Source organism: Bufo bufo, chromosome 11 (assembly GCF_905171765.1).
Source record: "Bufo bufo chromosome 11, aBufBuf1.1, whole genome shotgun sequence".
NCBI lineage: Eukaryota > Metazoa > Chordata > Amphibia > Anura > Bufonidae > Bufo > Bufo bufo.
The window spans coordinates 70684959-70707265 of NC_053399.1; the positions used below are offsets into that span (position 1 = coordinate 70684959).

General features: G+C 43.3%; 1 protein-coding gene across 2 annotated transcripts in view; it reads right to left on the reverse strand.

The window, feature by feature from the left end:
* The window catches only part of VPS39 (VPS39 subunit of HOPS complex), a 250264-nt gene that overhangs the window by 128528 nt on the left and 99429 nt on the right, over positions 1-22307 (reverse strand). For both annotated transcript variants that reach the window (XM_040412082.1, XM_040412081.1), the window contains exons 7-9: positions 20639-20731; positions 18954-19137; positions 17509-17629 (exon numbers count right to left, since the gene is read on the reverse strand). In XM_040412082.1, coding sequence (XP_040268016.1) covers positions 17509-17629; positions 18954-19137; positions 20639-20731 — 398 coding nt within the window. The remainder of the gene's footprint in view (positions 1-17508; positions 17630-18953; positions 19138-20638; positions 20732-22307) is intronic.

Sequence of the window (22307 nt, forward strand, 5' to 3'; positions counted from 1 at the left end):
ATGTGAAACTTTTTTTTATTTTTTTATTTTCAACCTTTTATTTTACACTTTTCGTCCCCCATAAGGTCATACAAGACCTCTGGGGGACATTTACTTCATTTATTTTTTTTTTTTTTTTCACTGTTGATTTCTCCTGTAACTGGGGCTGACATAGTAGCCCCAGTTACAGGACAAATGCACCCCTAGAGAGGCTGTACAGCAGCAATCCAGCGCTGTACAGCCTCAGAGCAGGACTGATCGAGGTCTGTAGAAGACCTCACACAGCCCCTGCACTCTCCGGTCCCGGCGGTCACATGACCGCCGGGCCGGAACAGGAAGCGCACAGCGCTTCCTTCTCTGCAGACACAGCGCTCGGTGAGCGCTGTGTCTGCAGCGATCTAGAAGGCAGGGACACCTGGGCACTGTCCCTGCCTTGTCTTAGGGTTGCCCTGCTGTCACTGACAGCGGGCAACCCGATCAGCAGCTGCACGATTAGCGTGCAGCTGCACTTTCTGAACGGACGTTCTGGAACGTCCGTTCAGAAATAGACGTCCACCCATAGGACGTTTATATCCTATGGGCGGACGTAAAGCGGTTAAGGGTGTTTAAGCTATAGGGGCTGAGGTGGTTAAATTATTTTAATCTATCCTCATAACAAAGACCCTCTGTCATAAGTATGATGCTATTTTCCTGAAACATACAAGAACTTATAGGATGTTGTAGACTGGAAGTGTAATTTAAGCTGTGTGCCCACAAAAGGTCAACTATACTGCTTGCCAATTATCACACAAGATCTAATTTGACCTACTAATAGTCTAAGAGAAAAAGTATAAAATAAAAAATTTCCAAAAGCCAAGAACACTATATCCACAGCCATCCCTCTGTCCATTCAGGTACTCCTGTATATAGTCCCTTAAGGACCACTCTAACATTACTCAAAATGGAAGTTAAAGGGGTTCTCCGGGCTTTTAATACTGATCACCTATCCTCAGGATAGATCATCAATATCAGGCAGAAGTCCGACACCTGGCACCCCTGCCGATCAGCTGTATAAGGGAAAGGCGTGCGCAGTGTACAAGTGCCGTCCCCCGTCTCTCTTTCTGCTCTCCATAGACATTGAAGCAGACAGTGTATAAGTTGATTATTTCCGGAATGTGAATTCATCACATTTTGTTGGCAGATTGGTCTTTGTTGTTAGTTTATAACATGTGGATCTCCTTATCCACTGCCCTAATAGGCCCCCATGATCCAACTTCCAATATGTTATGAACCCAACTCTGACCTATCTACCACTCCATTTACTGCTTTGCCCTCCCTAAACACTCAGCCACCCCTGCTAGAATTTTCTACCCCAGCACAGCAGAGCCCCTTACATTCAGGGGTAAATTACATGTGGAATACAGTTTGAATAAAAAATCTGCCAAATGCTCTAAGAACCAAAAGCCTTCTGCCCTACACCAAGACTTAAGCCATGCATTCAGCTTCCTAAGCTCTCACTGTATGTCCTGTGTTGCGCCTAGCATTTGTAGTATTCCAGAGAATACTGTATCACCTTAAGGCTACGTCTACACGACGACATTAAGTCGCGCGAAAGATAGGGCACAACTACACTGCAACATTTGTAGCGCAACATTTTGTTGCACCAATGTCGCGCGACAATTTTTATAATGGCAGTCAATGGTGTCGCACTTCAACATGCAACATGCTGCGACTGCGACGCAACAGTCGCAGAAAAATCCATCTTGAATGGATTTTCTGCGACTGTTGCGTCGCAGTATGTTGCAGTGCGACACCATAGACTGCTATTATAAAAATTGTTGCGCAACACTAGTGCAACAAAATGTCGCACGACAAAGGTCGTCGTGTAGACGTAGCCTAAGGCTCAATTCACATGTCCGTAACGTGTTTTGCGGATCTGCAAAACACGGACACGGCAATGTGCGTTCCGCATTTTGCGGACAGCACATCGCAAGTACTAATAGAATATGCCTATTCTTGTCCGCAATTGCGGACAATAATGGGAAATGTTCTATTTTTTTTGGGAACGGAAATGCGGACCCGGAAGGGCGGGTCCGCATTTCCGATGTGCGGCCCCATAGAAATTAATGGGTCCGCAATTCCGTTCCGCAAAATGCGGAACGAAATTGCGGACGTGTGAATGGGGCCTAAAGGTTCTTCCCTTAAGCTTCGAACCTAGCTCTTTAACCCCTTCACGCAACATCATGTACGTGGGAGAATGTGGTACCTCACCGCATCCCCACGTGCATGTACGTGATCGGCTTTCTCTGTGAGCGCAGGGAGCGAAGCGCTGAAGGTTCAGTGAAGCCGGCGTGCTGGGGTTGCTAGGCAACCAGAGAAGCCGGCAGGAACTGTATAGGAGCTCTGACCCGCCCGCGATCGCTGTGATTGGTCCATTACTGCAGAGGGACCAATCGCAGCGCATCGGGGCAGGTAAGGGGGGGTTAGGGAGGGACTTTGTGCTTTTCCTTCTCTGATCGCCCCAATTCCTGTCAGGGAAGCGATCAGAGAAGGAGATAGTGTAAAAATCTTCCCGACCTATGATGAGTATACTCGTCATGGAGCACTGCTACTTAGCGCGCCATGATGAGTATACACGTCATGGCATTCAACTGTCACCATGTCTGCAGACATGGTGACAGCCCTGAGATCCCGGCTGTTACACACAGCCAGGCACCTTGGGTCAATGCCGAGGGGGGTCCTGTGACCCCCCCTATCGGCGATCGCTGCAAACCGCAGGTCAATTCAGACCTGCGGTTTGTAGCGCTTTTTGCACTTTCTGATCCCCGTGGTCCCTGACCGCGGGGATCAGAAACTTTAGTATGTCCAAAATAAAGATTTTTCACCCCCCCTGCACCCCTGAATGATATTATGTGGGCGGGTGGTGCAGGGGGGGTGTTGCAGGCGGTGCGGTAAGGTGCGGGAGGCCGGAGGTGCGGCAGGCGGGATCGCGATCCCCCGCCCGCCTCCCCTTGAATGATCGTTGGCGTCTAGTGGGTATACCAGGGTGCCAGCACATTGCTGGCACCCTGGTATAAACGGCTGACATCTGCGACGGACCGCTGTATGGAAAAGGTTAACAGCTCAGGGAGCTCCCTCCCTCTCCCATCGGGGGGCTGCTGTGCCTTTGCAGCCCCCCGATGGGAGAGGGAGAGAGCCCCCAGACAGCCCCCCGACAGCCCCGTGCTCACCCTTCCCCGTCTGCACAGTTCTGACCAGTACTGAGCAGACGGGGAAGGTTCCCATGGCAACAGGACGCCTCTCAGGCATCCTGCTGTCCATGGTGCTGAACAGATCTGTGCTAAAAGGCATAGATCTGTTCAGTGTAAGTAAAATACAGTGCAGTACAATATATATTGTACTGTACTGTATTATACAGACATCAGACCCACTGGATCTTCAAGAACCAAGTGGGTCTGGGTCAAAAAAAAAGTGAAAAAAGTAAAAAAACAAACAAACACATTTATCACTGAATAAAAATAAAAAAAATAAAAAGCACTACACATATTAGGTATCGCCGCGTCCGTAACGACCTGATCTATAAAACGGTCATGTTACTTTCCCCGCACGGTGAACGCCATAAAAATAAAAAAATAAAAACTATGAGGAAATTGAAATTTTGCCCACCTTACTTACCAAAAAAGGTAATAAAAGTGATCAAAAAAGTCGCATGTACGCCAAAAAAGTAACAATCAAACCGTCACCTCATCCCGCAAAAAATGAGCCCCCACATGAGACAATGGCCCAAAAAATAAAAAAAAATATGGGTCTCAGACTATGGAGACACTAAAACATGATTTTTTTTTTGTTTCAAAAATGATATTATTGTGTAAAACCCTGATAAATTATAAAAAGGTAGACATATTAGGTATTGCCATGTCCGTAAGAACCTGATCTATAAAAATACCACATGACCTAACCCCTCAGGTGAACACTGTAAAAAAAATTTAATAAAAACTGTGTCAAAAAAGCTATTTTTTTGTTACCTCACATCACAAAAAGTGTAATAGCAAGCGATCAAAAAGTCATATGCACCCCAAAATAGTACCAATCTAACCGTCATCTCATCCCGCAAAAATGATACCCAACCTGAGACAATCGCCAAAAAACTGAAAAAACTATGGCTCTCCGACTATGGAGACACTAAAACATGTTTTTTTTTTGTGTCAAAAATGATATTATTGTGTAAAACCTAAATAAATAAAAAAGTATACATATTAGGTATCGTCACGTCCATAAGAACCTGCTCTATAAAAATAGCACATGATCTAACCTGTCAGATGAACGTTGTAAATAATAAAAAATAAAAACAGTGCCAAAACAGCTATTTTTTGGCAAATTTTCCATTTTAATCCATTTTTTCCCATAACAAAGCAAGGGTTAACAGCCAAACAAAACTCAATATTTATTGCCCTGATTCTGTAGTTTATAGAAATGCCCCATATGTGGTCGTAAACTGCTGTATGGCCACACGGCAGGGCGCAGAAGGAAAGGAGCGCCATATGGTTTTTGGAAGGAAGTTTTTGCTGGACTGGTTTTTTGACACCATGTCCCATTTGAAGCCCCCCTGATGCACCCCTAGAGTATAAACTCCAAAAAATTACCCCATTTTGGAAACTACACCCCTCAAGGTATTCAAAACTGATTTTACAAACTTTGTTAACCCTTTAAGTGTTCCACAAGAGTTAATGGTTCCAGAGGGGAAGCAAACCAGGCTGGTGCAGTGAGCTGCATTTATATTAATATAAGCAGATATATAACGCGAGTTTGACCGCGACGCGTGGTTGATTAAGTGTGGTTGTGTAAGTGTGTGACTTAAGATTAAGTGAGGGAGTATCTGAGAGCTAAATTATTTGTGGACATTGATAAGTGGCTGTGTTTGACTGTATTTTGTGCTGTGATAACACTTTTTTTTCCTTCTCCAGGGGTTGCACAGGTGAGCAATTAGGGTGTGGCTGTTTAATTAGGGTGTGGCTGTCTAATTAGGAGACTTTAAAAACTCAGCAGTAAGAACAGCACAGCCTTTTTGATTCCAGAGGGGAAGCAAACCAGGCTGGTGCAGTGAGCTGCATTTATATTAATATAAGCAGATATATAACGCGAGTTTGACCGCGACGCGTGGTTGATTAAGTGTGGTTGTGTAAGTGTGTGACTTAAGATTAAGTGAGGGAGTATCTGAGAGCTAAATTATTTGTGGACATTGATAAGTGGCTGTGTTTGACTGTATTTTGTGCTGTGATAACACTTTTTTTTCCTTCTCCAGGGGTTGCACAGGTGAGCAAGTAGGGTGTGGCTGTTTAATTAGGGTGTGGCTGTCTAATTAGGAGACTTTAAAAACTCAGCAGTGAGAGCAGCACAGCCTTTTTGATTCCAAAGGGGAAGCAAACCAGGCTGGTGCAGTGAGCTGCATTTATATTAATATAAGCAGATATATAACGCGAGTTTGACCGCGACGCGTGGTTGATTAAGTGTGTGACTTAAGATTAAGTGACTTTAGATTCAGGGACTTCAGTGGGGGACTGCAATTAGCCTGTATCTTATTACTACATTGTATTGTATTTTTTGCTTTTGTGGTGTAATCCCCATTTAGTATGTGTTGCACAATTGACAACGCAGTCCAGTGCACATCTTGCATGATGTATGCAGTCCTGGAACAGCCGTTCCAGGGCGAATTTCTTTGTTCAAGATGTGAGCAAATTACCCGTTTGGAATCGCTAATCGAGTCTCTAAATGGGCAAGTTGCAACACTGAGAGGCATTGACAATTTGCAAAAAAGTTTGCTTCTCACCGAGCAAGCACTCTTTGGGGTAGATGAGGGAGAGGGTGACAGAGAGGAGGCTGAGGAAAGTGAGGTAGCTAGCTGGGTAACAGTTAGAAAGCGGGGTAGAGGGAAGAGTGCCAGGGAGGCTAGCCCTGATCTGACACACCCCAACAAGTTTGCACGTTTGGCAGATGAGGGGGATATCAGTCCAGGGACGGCACTGCCGCAGCCGGACACTTCCTCTGCCAGTCAGGGGAATGTCAGCTCCGGTAAGCAGGGGACCAGGAGAGCAGGGCAGGCCAGACAGGTGCTGGTAGTGGGAGACTCAATTATTAGGGGAACAGATAGGGAAATCTGTCACAAAGACCGTGATCGCCGAACAGTGTGCTGTCTTCCTGGCGCTAGAGTTCGACATATCGCGGATCGGGTTGACAGATTACTGGGAGGGGCTGGAGAAGATCCAGCGGTCATGGTCCATATCGGAACCAATGACAAAGTTAGGGGTAGGTGGAGAGTCCTTAAAAATGATTTCAGGGATTTAGGGCAAAAGCTTAGGGCAAGGACCTCAAAGGTAGTATTTTCCGAAATACTACCGGTACCACGGGCCACACAAGAAAGGCAGCGGGAGATTAGGGAAATTAACAAGTGGCTCAAGAACTGGTGTAGGATGGAGGGGTTTGGGTTCCTGGAGAACTGGGCCGACTTCTCTGTCGGCTACAGGCTCTATCGTAGGGACGGGCTGCACCTCAATGGGGAAGGGGCAGCTGTGTTGGGGAAGAAGATGGCTAGAAGGTTGGAGGAGTGTTTAAACTAGGGACTGGGGGGGAGGGTAATTACACTATAGAAGGGGAAGATAGTGCAGATAGAGACCGGGGGCAAGGTAGTGGGACTGGGGGAGAAATGGAAGGAGGGACAAGAACAGTTCAGAAGGAAAGGTGTAGGGTAAAAAATATACATAAACCTCTCATATGTATGTATACTAATGCCAGAAGCCTGACTAATAAAACTGGTGAACTGGAATTAGTGATGCGTGAGGAGGACTATGACATAGTGGGAATAACTGAGACATGGCTGGATGATAGCTATGACTGGGCAGTTAATGTACAAGGTTACAGTCTGTTCAGAAAGGATCGTCAAAACCGGAGAGGTGGAGGGGTCTGCCTTTATGTAAAGTCTTGTCTAAAGCCCACACTCCGTGAAGATATAAGTGAGGGACATGAACATGTGGAGTCACTATGGGTAGAGATAAATGGAGCTAAAAACAACAATAAATTACTAATAGGAGTCTACTATAAACCACCTAATATACCAGAGTCCACAGAAAATCTACTACTAAACGAGATAGACAAGGCGGCAAATCATAATGAGGTGGTTATTATGGGGGACTTCAACTACCCAGATATAGACTGGGAAACTGAAACTTGTATATCTCATAAAGGAAACAGATTCTTGGCAATAACCAAAGACAATTATCTCTCCCAACTGGTTCAGGACCCGACTAGAGGGACGGCCATACTGGACTTAATATTAACCAATAGACCTGACAGAACAACAGACGTGCAGGTTGGGGGACACCTGGGAAATAGTGACCATAAAGTAATAACCTTCCAATTATCATTCAAAAGAGCGTTTCTACAGGGAGGAACAAAAATACCAAAGTTCAAAAAAGCTAAAATTAGCCAACTAAGAGAGGCCATAGGCCTAACTAACTGGGACAAAGTCCTCAAAAATAAAAATACATCCACAAAATGGGATATCTTTAAAAACATCCTAAAATCTCATTGTGAGAGGTACATACCGTATGGGAATAAAAGGTTAAGGAACAAAAAGAAACCAATGTGGATAAACAGAACTGTAAAGAAAGCAATAAATGACAAAAAGAAAGCATATAAAACACTAAAACAGGAGGGTAGCACGGAAGCACTGAAAAACTATAAGGAAAAAAACAGAACATGTAAAAAACAAATAAAAGCGGCCAAACTAGAGACCGAGAGATTAATTGCCAAAGAGAGTAAAACTAACCCTAAAATGTTCTTCAATTATATAAATGTTAAAAAGTATAAATCTGAAGGTGTCGGCCCTTTAAAGAGTAATGAGGGGGGAGTCGCAGAGAGCGACGAGGAGAAAGCAAAGCTGTTAAATATTTTTTTCTCCAATGTATTCACTGAGGAAAATAAACTGTCAGATGAAATGCTGAATGCTGAAATAAATTCGCCATTAAAAGTGTCCTGTCTGACCCAGGAAGAAGTACAACAGCGACTTAAAAAGATCAAAATAGACAAATCGCCAGGACCGGATGGCATACACCCCCGTATCCTAAGGGAATTAAGTAATGTCATAGCCAGACCCTTATTTCTGATATTTGCGGACTCTGTACTGACAGGGAATGTCCCACAGGATTGGCGCATGGCAAATGTGGTGCCAATATTCAAAAAGGGTCCAAAAACAGAGCCTGGAAACTATAGGCCGGTAAGTTTAACATCTGTTGTGGGTAAACTGTTTGAAGGTTTTCTGAGAGATGCTATGTTAGAGCATCTTAACGGAAATAAGCAAATAACGCCATATCAGCATGGCTTCGTGAGGGATCGGTCATGTCAAACTAATTTAATCAGTTTCTATGAGGAGGTAAGTACTAGACTTGACAGCGGCGAATCAATGGATGTCGTGTATCTGGACTTCTCCAAAGCATTTGACACTGTACCTCATAAAAGGTTAGTATATAAAATGAGAATGCTCGGACTCGGAGAAAACGTCTGTAAGTGGGTAAGTAACTGGCTCAATGATAGAAAACAGAGGGTGGTTATTAACGGTACATACTCAGATTGGGTCACTGTCACTAGTGGAGTACCTCAGGGGTCAGTTTTAGGCCCTATTCTCTTCAATATATTTATTAATGATCTTGTAGAAGGCTTGCATAGTAAAATATCAATTTTCGCAGATGACACTAAACTGTGTAAAGTAATTAACACTGAAGAGGACAGTATACTACTACAGAGGGATCTGGATAGATTGGAGGCTTGGGCAGATAAGTGGCAGATGAGGTTTAACACTGAGAAATGTAAAGTTATGCACATGGGAAGGAATAATGCAAGTCACCCATACATACTAAATGGTAAAACACTCGGTAACACTGACATGGAAAAGGATCTAGGAATTTTAATAAACAGCAAACTAAGCTGCAAAAAACAGTGTCAGGCAGCGGCTGCCAAGGCCAATAAGATAATGGGTTGCATCAAAAGGGGCATAGATGCCCGTGATGAGAACATATTCCTACTACTTTACAAATCACTGGTCAGACCCCACATGGAGTACTGTGTACAGTTCTGGGCTCCTGTAAACAAGGCAGACATAGCAGAGCTGAAGAGGGTCCAGAGGAGGGCAACTAAAGTAATAACTGGAATGGGGCAACTACAGTACCCTGAAAGATTATCAAAATTAGGGTTATTCACGTTAGAAAAAAGACGACTGAGGGGAGATCTAATTACTATGTATAAATATATCAGGGGGCAGTACAGAGATCTATCCCATCATCTATTTATCCCCAGGACTGTGACTGTGACGAGGGGACATCCTCTGCGTTTGGAGGAAAGAAGGTTTCTACACAAACATAGAAAAGGGTTCTTTACGGTAAGAGCAGTGAGACTATGGAACTCTCTGCCTGAGGAGGTGGTGATGGTGAGTACAATAAAGGAATTCAAGAGGGGCCTGGATGTATTTCTGGAGTGTAATAATATTACAGGCTATAGCTACTAGAGGGGTCGTTGATCCAGGGAGTTATTCTGATTGCCTGATTGGAGTCGGGAAGGAATTTTTTATTCCCCTAAAGTGAGGAAAATTGGCTTCTACCTCACAGGGTTTTTTTTGCCTTCCTCTGGATCAACTTGTAGGATGACAGGCCGAACTGGATGGACAAATGTCTTTTTTCGGCCTTATGTACTATGTTACTATGTAAATTTCTGAATTTCTATTTTTTGTTACTTTGCCTCACAAAAAGTGTAAAATAGAGCAACCAAAAATCATATGTACCCTGAAATAGTACCAAGAAAACTGCCACCTTATCCCGTAGTTTCCAAAATGGGGCCACTTTTTTGGAGTTTCTAACTTAGGGGTGCATCAGGGGGCTTTAAATGGGACATGGTGTCTAAAAACAATCCAGCAAATTCTGCCTTCCAGAAACCATATGGCGCACCGTTCCTTCTGCGCCCTGCCGTGTGCCCGTACAGCAGTTTACGACCACATATGGGGTGTTTCTGTAAACTACAGAATCAGGGCCATAAATAATGAGTTTTGTTTGGATGTTAACCCTTGCTTTGTTACGGGAAAAAAAAATATTAAAATGGAAAATCTGCCGATAAAGTGAAATTTTGAAATTGTATCTCTATTTTCCATTAATTCTTGTGGAACACCTAAAGGGTTAACAACGTTTGTAAAATCAGTTTTGAATACCTTGAGGGGTGTAGTTTCTTAGATGGGGTCACTTTTATGGAGTTTCTACTCTAGGGGTGCATCAGGGGGGCTTCAAATGGGACATGGTGTAAAAAAAAACAGTCCTGCAAAATCTGCCTTCCAAAAACCGTATGGCATTCCTTTCCTTCTGCGCCGTGCCGTGTGCCCGTACAGCAGTTTACGACCACATATGGGGTGTTTCTGTAAACTACAGAATCAGGGCCATAAATAATGAGTTTTGTTTGGCTGTTAACCCTTGCTTTGTTACTGGAAAAAAATGGATTAAAATGGTAAATTTGCAAAAAAATATTAATTCGGAAATTTCATCTCCATTTGCAAATAACTCTTGTTGAACACATAAATGGTTAACAAAGTTTGTAAAATCAGTTTTGAATACCTTGAGGGGTGTAGTTTCCAAAATGGGGTCTTTTTTAGGTGGTTTCAATTATGTAAGCCTCACAAAGTGACTTCAGACCTGAACTGGTCCTTAAAAAATGGGCTTTGAAAATTCTCAGAAAAATGCTTCTAAACTTCTAAGCCTTGTAACGTCCCCAAAAAATAAAATGTCATTCCCAAAATGATCCAAACATGAAGTAGACATATGGGGAATGTAAAGTAATAACTATTTTTGGAGGTATTACTATGTATTATAGAAGTAGAGAAATTGAAACTTGGAAATTTTCAAATAATTTTCCAAATTTTTGGTAAATTTGGTATTTTTTTATTTTAAAAAAAAGGAATTTTTTTTACTCCATTTTACCAGTGTCATGAAGTACAATATGTGACGAAAAAACAATGTCAGAACGGCCTGGATAAGTAAAAGCGTTTTAAAGTTATTCACACATAAACTGACACTGGTCAGATTTGCAAAAAATAGCCTGGTCCTTAAGGTGAAAAATGGTTTGGTCCTGAAAGGGTTAAAGGGTTTCTGTCACACCAATTTTCACTATTAAACAGGCTGATATTATAGATGTGAAAATGTCACCTGAATTCAACTCTGCATTTCTTTAAAGTATACCCCCGTTTTTGTGTAATTTTAACTTTTATTATATACAAATGAGCCTCATAGAGGCTCCGTTCGCCCACCTCATTTCCACGCCCCTTCTGTCTTGATTGACAGGGCCAGGCAAGCGTTGGATTTCCTGCTGGCCCCGTCTGCGTGTAAATCTTGCGCCTGCGCCGTCCCGTTCAGTATTCGGCGCAGGCGCAGTGAGAAAGCCAGCAGGGCGTGGAAATGAGGTGGACGAACGGAGCCTCTATGAGCAAGGTGCAACGCTTTCCCCCTGCGTTCTGGAGGCGGTCGATTCAGGCTCTTTCACGCGCCGGCGCGTCATCTCGCGATACGCAAGATTACGCTCACAGCCGGCCCGCGCATGCGCATCGCAGGCCGGCAAAGGTTAGAGGACAAGTTCGTCATCAGCCTGCCAGCCAATGATAGTCACTGGCAGGCTGTTGATTTTCAAAAAACCGAATCAGAAGCCATATAACACCTTATATTTATAAATATAAGGTGTTAAATGGCTTGTGTGCTCCTCTGCTGGTCCTTTTCATCGGTTGGTCCCAGCAGAGGAGCACACATCACAGTGAGTACACACAAACAGTACACTTAGCCCCAGATCACCCCCCATCACCCCAATTAACCCCTTGATCGCCCCTGTCAATCACCTAGTGAAAGGGAAAAAAGTGATCAGTGTAAACTGTCACTTTTTTTTCCCACTAGTATTGACGGTTAGGTTTAGGATAGTTTGGGCCCCTTGGTTAGGTAGTTAGCGTCGGTTAGCGCCCAGCCCACCACACCGCAGTCACTGATTCGCTGATTAGCGTATCGCTAATCAGCATTGGTACTTTTATAGTATCTAAGTGATCAGAACTGATCACAGTCAGATCTATAATAGTATTAGTGTCACCTTAGTTCGCCCTCCACCCAAAACGCAGTGTTTGCTAGATCAGGCCTGATCGGTCGCCCACACGTGCGTTCACCCACGCCCGCCCCGCCCCACCGCAGTGACAATTTTTTTATTTTTTTTTCATCACTGCACAATCACTTCACAAGCACTGCAGCGATAAAAAAAAATCAGTTTTGATATTTTTTATCAATCGCAGTGGCTTCCGGTACTTCGCTAGCCTCCCATTTGTAAGACAGGCTTGCTTTTTTTCTTGGGTAGTCTCAGGGAATACCCCTAAATTTAGTTGACCAAATGGCAAATAAGGGGTATTCTTCTGAAGAGGTCTACAGGATTCTGACCCAGTCGGATGAGGAATGGGAACCCTCATCTGACGAATCCAGCGGGTCACAATACGAACCTGTAGAAAGCAGTGGCAGTCTGACCCAAAGTTCGGACGAGGAGGTTGAGGTCCCTGATACCACCAGGCGTACCCGACCCCGTGTTGCTAGACCACAGGTTGCGCAGGATCCGCTTCAAGGGCAGCAGAGTGGGGCTGGCGCTGTCGGATTACGTGGTGAGGCATACACCAGCCGCACAGCCCATCCTGGACCTAGTACCAGCACTGCCGTACAACATGGTGAAGTGGCGAGCACCAGAAGGGCAGTTGAAGCTGGTACGGTGGCACGTGCATTAGGTTCCCCGTCGCAGCCACCGCACAGACAGGCCCGTAGAGCCCCTAGAGTCCCTGAGGTGCTGGCAAACCCTGATTGGCAGCCCACAACTTCAGCCGCACCAATAGTTCCCCCTTTCACCGCCCAGTCTGGAGTTCGGGTTGAGACAGCTCAGATCAGTTCGGCACTGGGATTTTTTGAGCTGTTCTTGACTGCGGAGCTCTTGGACTTAGTCGTGGCAGAAACAAATCGGTATGCTACTCAATTTATAGCCGCCAACCCGGGAAGCTTTTATGCCCAGTCTTTCCGGTGGAAACCCGTCCAAGTTTCTGAATTTAAAATTTTTCTGGGCCTTCTCCTCAACATGGGCCTAACAAAAAAGCATGAATTGCGGTCATATTGGTCCACGAACCCAATTCATCACATGCCCATATTCTCTGCTGCCATGTCCAGGGTACGATTTGAGGCCATCCTGCGTTTCCTGCACTTTAGCGACAACAGCACCTCTCGTCCCAGAGGCCACCCAGCTTTTGACCGGCTCCACAAAATTCGACCCCTCATAGACCACCTTAACACCAAATTTGCAGATTTGTATACCCCTGAGCAAAACATCTGCATAGACGAGTCCCTTATACATTTTACCGGGCGCCTTGGCTTAAAACAATACATCCCAAGCAAGCGCACCCGGTATGGGGTCAAATTGTATAAGCTCTGTGAAAGGGCCACAGGCTATACGCACAAATTTTGTGTCTATGAGGGTAAAGATCAGACCCTGGAGCCGGTCGGTTGCCCTGACTACCTGGGGAACAGTGGGAAGACAGTCTGGGACTTGGTGTCACCCTTATTTGGCAAGGGGTACCATCTTTATGTGGACAATTTTTACACAAGTGTGCCCCTCTTCAGGCATTTGTTCCTAGAACAGATTGGCTGCTGTGGCACCGTGCGACCTAGTCACCGGGGCTTCCCCCAACGGCTCGTTACCACCCGTCTTGCAAGGGGGGAGAGGGCTGCCTTGTGTAATGAAGAACTGCTCGCGGTGAAATGGAGAGACAAGCGTGACGTTTACATGCTCTCCTCCATTCACGCAGACACGACAATACAAATAGAACGAGCAACCAGTGTCATTGAAAAGCCCCTCTCGGTCCACGACTATAATTTGCTCATGGGAGGGGTGGACTTCAATGACCAGATGTTGGCTCCTTATTTAGTTTCCCGACTCACCAGACGCTGGTATAAGAAGGTGTCTGTATATTTGATTCAATTGGCTGTATATAATAGTTTTGTTCTCTACAGAAAGGCTGGGAGAACAAGATCCTTCCTCAAATTTCAGGAAGAGATCATCGAGAACCTCCTGTATCCAGGAGGTTCCGTGGCCCCATACACCAGTGTAGTGAGCCGTCTACACGAGCGACATTTCCCCAATGTCGTTGCTGGTACCTCAACCCGAGCGCCACCCCGAAAAAGATGTCGTGTCTGTAGCAGGAGTGGAATAAGGCGTGACACCCGCTATTTCTGTCCTGACTGCCCTGACCACCCTGCCCTATGCTTAGGGGAGTGTTTCCGGAAGTACCACACACAGGTACACTATTAGCATAGGGATTACGTTACACAGGACAGGCACACAGGGCTGTTAGGGCCCTTTCACTCACAGCTGCTGCAAACCTCTCCTTTCACCTGGGACAAAGTGCATAATGTACTTCGCCACATCTCTGGGCGATTTGCGCTTTGCACATTGTCCCGTGGGGAAGGAGAGGTTTGTCCTATAAAAGGTAAAAAAATAAAAAATAATAAAAAATCAACGGTAAGCAAAAAAGTTAATGTTCTGTTCAAAAAGTTAAAGTTTATAAAAGTTAATGTTCAAATGTTATTTAAACTTAATGTTAATAAATTTATTGTGTTGCGGACTGTTTTTTTCTTTTTTGTTTTGTTTTTTTTACCTTCTAGGTGGACCAACCGATGAACGAGCTGCAGCACTGATGTGCATTCTGACAGAAGCATTGCGCTGCTGTCAGATTACACAAAAGTCGGTGTATGCGGCGCTGCAAGACGAGATTTCTCCTCTGCAGTAAAAAAGATACGTTTGCCGAGGCATATGAGCTGAGGGGCGGTGTTCATATGCTTTGGCAAACACTTTGTATATATAAAAAAAAAAAATAAATCCCGGCAATGATTTTTTCATCCACATCAATTGATGTGAATGGAGAAATCGGGTTTGCCAGGGCATACGAGCTAAGTGGGTTTGGACGCCTTACCCCTCCTTTTTTTTTTTTTTTGGCTGAGATTTTTTTCATCCACATTGATCGATGCGAATGAAGAAATCTGTGCCGTTAATTTTTTCTTTCAGCCCAGAGGCTGAACGGAAAAAAAATCTCATTACCCGTATACTCAATATAAGGAGAATAGCAGAAACTCCTAATGCTGGCCATAAATGTAATGATTGCGGAGACCCTCAAATGCCAGGGCAGTACAAACACCCCACAAATGACCCCATTTTGGAAAGAAGACACCCCAAGGTATTCACTGAGGGGCATATTGAGTCCATGAAAGATTGAAATTTTTGTCCAAAGTTAGCGGAAAGGGAGACTTTGTGAGAAAAAAAAAAAAACAATTTCCGCTAACTTGTGCCAAAAAAAATAAAAAATCTTCTATGAACTCACCATGCCTCTCATGGAATACCTTGTCTTCTTTCCAAAATGGGGTCACATGTGGGGTATTTATACTGCCCTGGCATTTTAGGGGCCCTAAAGCGTGAGAAGAAGTCTGGAATCCAAATGTCTAAAAACGCCCTCCTAAATGGAATTTGGGCCCCTTTGCCCACCTAGGCTGCAAAAAAGTGTCACACATGTGGTATCGCCGTACTCAGGAGAAGTAGGGCAATGTGTTTTGGGTTGTCTTTTTACATATACCCATGCTGGGTGAGAGAAATAGCTCTCTAAAATGACAACTTTGTATAAAAAAAATTGGAAAAAGTTGACGTTTAGAGAGATTTTTCTCTCACCCAGCATGGGTATATGTAAAAAGACACTCTAAAACACATTGCCCTACTTCTTCTGAGTACGGAGATACCACATGTGTGACACTTTTTTGCAGCCTAGGTGCGCAAAGAGGCCCAAATTCTAAAGAGCACCTTTAGGATTTCACAGGGCATTTTTTTACACATTTGGAATTCAAACTACTTCTCACGCATTAGGTCCCCTAAAATACCCCACAAGTGACCCCATTTTGGAAAGAAGACACCCCAAGGTATTCCGTGAGGGGCATGGCGAGTTCCTAGAATTTTTTTTTTTTTGGCACAAGTTAGCGGAAAATGATGATTTATATATATATTTTTTTTCTTACAAGGTCTCATATTCCACTAACTTGTGACAAAAAATAAAAACTTCCATGAACTCACCATGCCCATCACGGAATACCTTGGGGTGTCTTCTTTCCAAAATGGGGTCACTTGTGGGGTATTTATACTGCCCTGGCATTCTAGGGGCCCTAATGCGTGAGAAGAAGTCTGGAATCCAAATGTGTTAAAAATGCCCTGTGAAATCCGAAAGGTGCTCTTTAGAATTTGGGCCCCTTTGCCCACCTAGGCTGCAAAAAAGTGTCACACATGTGTATTGCCGTACTCAGGAGAAGTAGGGCAATGTGTTTTGGGGTGTCTTTTTACATATACCCATGCTGGGTGAGAGAAATATCTCTCTAAAAGACAACTTTTTCAATTTTTTTATACAAAGTTGTCATTTGACAGAGATATTTCTCTCACCCAGCATGGGTATATGTGAAATGACACCCCAAAACACATTCCCCAACTTCTCCTGAGTACGGCAATACCACATGTGTGACACTTTTTTGCAGCCTAGGTGCGCAAAGGGGCCCAAATTCTAAAGAGCACCTTTAGGATTTCACAGGGCATTTTTAACACATTTGGATTTCAAACTACTTCTCACGCATTAGGGCCCCTAAAATGCCAGGGCAGTATAACTACCCCACAAGTGACCCCATTTTGGAAAGAAGACACCCCAAGGTATTTCGTGATGGGCATAGTGAGTTCATGGAAGTTTTTATTTTTTGTCACAAGTTAGTGGAATATAAGACTTTGTAAGAAAAATAAAAAATCATCATTTTCCGCTAACTTGTGACAAAAAATAAAAAGTTCTATGAACTCACTATGCCCATCAGCGAATACCTTAGGGTGTCTACTTTCCGAAATGGGGTCATTTGTTGGGTGTTTCTACGGTCTGGCCATTGTAGAACCTCAGGAAACATGACAGGTGCTCAGAAAGTCAGAGCTGCTTCAAAATGCGGAAATTCACATTTTTGTACCATAGTTTGTAAACGCAATAACTTTTGCGCAAACCAATAAATATACACTTATAAAAAAATTTTTTATCAAAGACATGTAGAACAATAAATTTAGAGAAAATTTAATATATAAATGTAGTTTTATTTGAAAAATTTTACAACTGAAAGTGAAAAATGTCATTTTTTGGCAAAAAATTCAGTAAATTTCGATTAACAACAAAAAAAGTAAAAATGTCAGCAGCAATGAAATACCACCAAATGAAAGCTCTATTAGTGAGAAGAAAAGGAGGTAAAATTCATTTGGGTGGTAAGTTGTATGACCGCGCAATAAACCGTGAAAGTAGTGTAGTGCAGAATTGTAAAAAGTGGTCTGGTAAAATTATTGTATCCGTCTTAGATGATTATAGAATCTCCAGTACAGAGCAGGTATTTTGAATTTCAAGCAATGTCTCACCCTCCAGATGTAATAAAACGAGGCCGCTGCAGCTCAATGCTTTGTACTAAGAGGCGGGGTTCAAATGTTCGTACTTCCACGTACCTTGGAAGCACAGCAATGATATAAGGAGGCTGATGTTCTGTTAAGTAAAAACAAATTGACTGTCATATTTCAATGCAGAAAACCCTCAGCAACTCTAGCCACCAGTACAAAGTATAAAACAGTTGAAGCCTTTCCTGATATACGGGGGATGTCAGGTCTTTGAAGATTTCACCCACTCAGTAGTCGTTTTACACAGCCGTCACCCGATGGCAGAGTCTGTGATTAGAGACAACTCAGACAACAGACTTTTAACATCTCAGATGCTGTGGTCAATTGCTGTGGTCAATTGTGACCACGTCAAAGGAGAGATCATTTACTGGCACAAAAAAGTTTTTAAAATACTAATATAAAACAAAATATCAAAATGTCCAAACTATTAAAAAATAAAAGTACTGTATATATTTACATGGTGAATGGCGCAAAAAAAAAATATCAAAATGGTTGATGCATTTTTTTTTAGGCCGCTTCACCTCACCGCCCCTCCAAATAAAAATTATTAGAAAGTGATGACAAATTTATTTCACAACATTTTATGCAATATAAAATTGTGCCATTAGAAAGTACTTGTCCTGCAAAAAACAAGCCCCCATACACTATGTGATTGGAAAAATAAAACGGTTATGGCTCCTGGTAGGCAGAAAATAAAAGAATAGGGGAAAAAAAGACTAAAAGACGGACACTTGCTGCATCAGGGGGTTAGAAATGGTTCTAGCTTTGACCATTAGGACAAAAGATAACAGGAGTTGTCCCAGATAATTAAAATATCTCAAAGAAAACCTGCAAAATGTTGAAATAAAAAAAATAATATTAAAACATATACTCACCCCCTCACTCCAGTGCTGTTCTCCGTTGCGCTCCTCTGGTACACCATCTGCTGTGTTTTTTTTTTTTTACAGTAGTAGTGACATGCCTGGATAAGTCATGTGACCACTGCAGCCACTGTCTTTAGCTGTCTACAGCTGAGAACACTGGCTACAGTAGAGGCAGTAAATGCACAGCAGTCTGCTGAGGACAGTCATTGTCACGTGTTGCATCCAGGTATGTCACCGTGTTAGAAAACAAACAGGAGCATTAGACTGGAGGTGAGCTGCAGAGAAAGGCATGGGAGTAAGGAGTGAGTATATGATATTTTTTATTCTAACACCTTATGGGGGTTGCCATAAGGCGTTAGAACATCCTCTAAGGAATCTGAAATTTATGATGATGTACATACAAAATAAATAATCAGAGATCCGGTGGAATATAATTGCAACCTTATAATGGTTCACATTGTAAAATGACAGTATCTGCTCCCTTTCAACTTTGTGTGCGGTGACTGATTTTAGTTTCTATAGTTAGACCTGGAAATATTAAATGCTCACCCATTGCCATGGGAATATCAGTCCAGTTTAGGGCACACTTGGGTGTGCAGGTCCCCTCTTCGTTCAAAACCACAGTCAGGTCATCCTGTCCAACAGCCACTTTTCCATCAGCCAGTGGTACTGCAAGTGGTTCTAACTGTTTGCCTGTAGGAAAGAGTTCCTTAATGGAACCTTTTCCATCCACCTTTAGGAGACACAACACAAAGCTGTACTTAAAAACTGGCAATCATGTAAAAATGAACACATATTCTAGATATTGCAAACAGATAGGGGCAAAATTCATCTATTACAATACTGCTTGTGAAGACTGACCAAAGTCACTGAGGTTAGACTTATAATGGAATTTAGCCAATTTTCTTGTAAATACCTAAAGGTTTGCCTCAATAGCTGATAACCTAAAAATAGTTCAGCTAATGGCTACAGTAATTCTCCTGACTCCCGCAAAGACATATACATTTGGTTCGGCCGAGCATGTACAGGTTCTTAATGGGAAGAGAGGAGAAAGCCATTGCTACATCTTTGATGGTGGCTTACCTCCTAGAAGAACAAAAGGACTGGGTGAAAACATTCAGTACACCCGATCCTTCTTGGGGGAATTTGGGAGCACCCCATACACATTAAATTGTCAGCTGAACCCACCATTCTTGGCAGGTTTGGCCAAAAATACCCCAATACGGGCTTTTGAGTTGCATCAGTGCAAGTGATTTATCAAAGTTACCTGGCAATGGACCAAGCAGCACTAAGGATTCTTTCACACTAGCGGCAGGACGGATCTAACAGGCTGTTCACCCCGTCGGATCCGTCCTGGCGCTATTTCGCCGTGCCGCCGCTCCGTCCCCCAATGACTATAATGGGGACGGGGGTGGAGCTCCGGCACAACACGGCAGTGCACGGCGAAAGGCCGCCAGACTAAAACTACGGCATGTCAGATTTTTTTGTCTGACGGGCTCTCGCCGTGCACTGCCGTGCTGCGCCGGAGCTCCGCCCCTGTCACCATTATAGTCAATGCGGATGGAGCGGCGGTCCGTCGGCACGGCGAAAAACGGCAGGACGGATCCGACAGGGTGAACAGCCTGTCGGATCCGTCCTGCTGCTAGTGTGAAAGTAGCCTAAGTGGACCTACATCACACATTCTGACTGCAGTATCCAATTTCAGGTATGACTAGCATTTGTAAATTTATCAGGGGTCAGTAGAGGGATCTATCGCATCATCTATTTATTCCCAGGACTGTGACTTTGACGAGGGGACATCCTCTGCGTTTGGAGGAAAGAAGGTTTGTACACAAACATAGAAGAGGATTCTTTACAGTAAGAGCAGTGAGACTATGGAACTCTCTGCCTGAGGAGGTGGTGATGGCGAGTACAATAAAGGAATTCAAGAGGGGCCTGGATGTATTTCTGGAGTGTAATAATATTACAGGATATAGCTACTAGAGAGGGGTCGTTGATCCAGGGAGATATTCTGATTGCCTGATTGGAGTCGGGAAGGAAATTTTTTATTCCCCTAAAGTGAGGAAAATTGGCTTCTACCTCACAGGGTTTATTTTGCCTTCCTCTGGATCAACTTGCAGGATGACAGGCCGAACTGGATGGACAAATGTCTTTTTTCGGCCTTATGTACTATGTTACTATCCCAGTGTGCACAATACAAAATAAGCTACTACAGAAAGAATACTAAAACTTACCCTGATCAAATAATAGTCTCTTTTGAATCCAACACATATAGAGTTTTCACACCATGCCATAGATTTGGGGACATCAGGAACACTAAAGTCACCCTGCAAATAGGTTATGTTTCATGTTAGAAAACAAAGTGGAATAGTTATCTCAAACACAGAACTTATGCTGTATACCTACATAGTAGGAAAATTAGTAGCCTTACCATGACGAGAAACATGGATGATAGAGAACTATGCACTGTGTGTTACCTTGTAAAAGTGTGTGTGTGTGTGTGGGGGGGGGGGGGGGGGGGGGGGGGGATGGGGGGCATTTGTAATTTTATATGAATATCTTCTAAAATGTGAAGACTTCCCACCACTAGAAGTAACGCCATGTCGTTAATTTCGACTGCAAAGAAGAAGCTGTGAATACATTAAAATGGCTTTTCTGATATAATGCTGGGTTTACAAGCCCCGATGTTCGGGGCCGTTATTGGGAACGAACGTTCCAACAAATGCGCTTCGATAATCTAAAGGTGCCACAGATCTCCCAATGAACAACTAACACTCGTTCATTGGGTGAATCAATCGTCAATGCAGACGCCTAAAATATCGTATCAGGAGAGCAGATTTCTGCTGCCCAGAAACAATGCAGCTGTATGAGGATGATCAATAGCAGTAACCATCACACGTTCTCTTAATGTGGAAGTGATCGTTGCATGTAAATGCAGCACTTCATCTCCACTGAATGAGCAGCCAACCAAAGAATGCTTCCTTCCCGATAATTGTCTGCAGGTCGGAGTGTAAAAACTCAGCTTTACTAAAGTTTTAACAGATACCGTATGCTTACGTAGTTGCATATCCTATATATCTTTCCAACTCTTTTAAAAAATTACAGCTATCTTCACAAGTTATTATTATCTTCATAAATGATTATAAATGATTGTGGGTATTTTTTTTGTGTTTTAGAGCCATACTCATCTGCTCCATGCACCGATCTTCTGGTTCCAGTATGTCAACTTCCAAACAAGATGGGGTCATGTGAGCCACATGACTGGCCTCATAAGTGACATGTCCCTCAGCCTCGTAGTGGCACTTGGGGATATGTCACCACTGAGTCATTAGTTGCAGTGGTGCACCTGACCCACCCTTTTCTAGTGAAAGGTAACAGACAGATACTGGAAGATCGGTGAAGAGAGCTAGGAAGCCAGATTGGAGTGGTGGGGAGCAGGCGAGTATAGATTTCTACCGGTAAAGCGAACATGCACAGTAAATAAAAAAAAAAAGGAAAAAAAAATAGAGAAAATCCCTTTTTGGGGAATGAAAACAAATACAGCAATTCCACCATTGTTTTTTTATGTTTATAATTGTGTGCCATACCAACGTAGTAGAGTTAACACTCATGCTTTCTGAGATTTCTGAGATGTGTTATCTAAACTAAGCAAACACCTTCAATTGATTTTCAATGGCTTTTGTTTCAAGATAACACGATGATTTAAGAAATTTGAGTTAAGAGTTTGAGTGCTAACCCTGCTACATCTGTACATCATGTACTTTTATAAAATAACATTAGATTCACATTGGATTTTTATGGTGTTTTCCCATTTTTGATGCAATTTTCTTTAAATGCGTTTTGGTGCATTTTTTGGATTAAATATAGGTGAATTTTGAAACACAGGACAGGTGCTTATTTGCT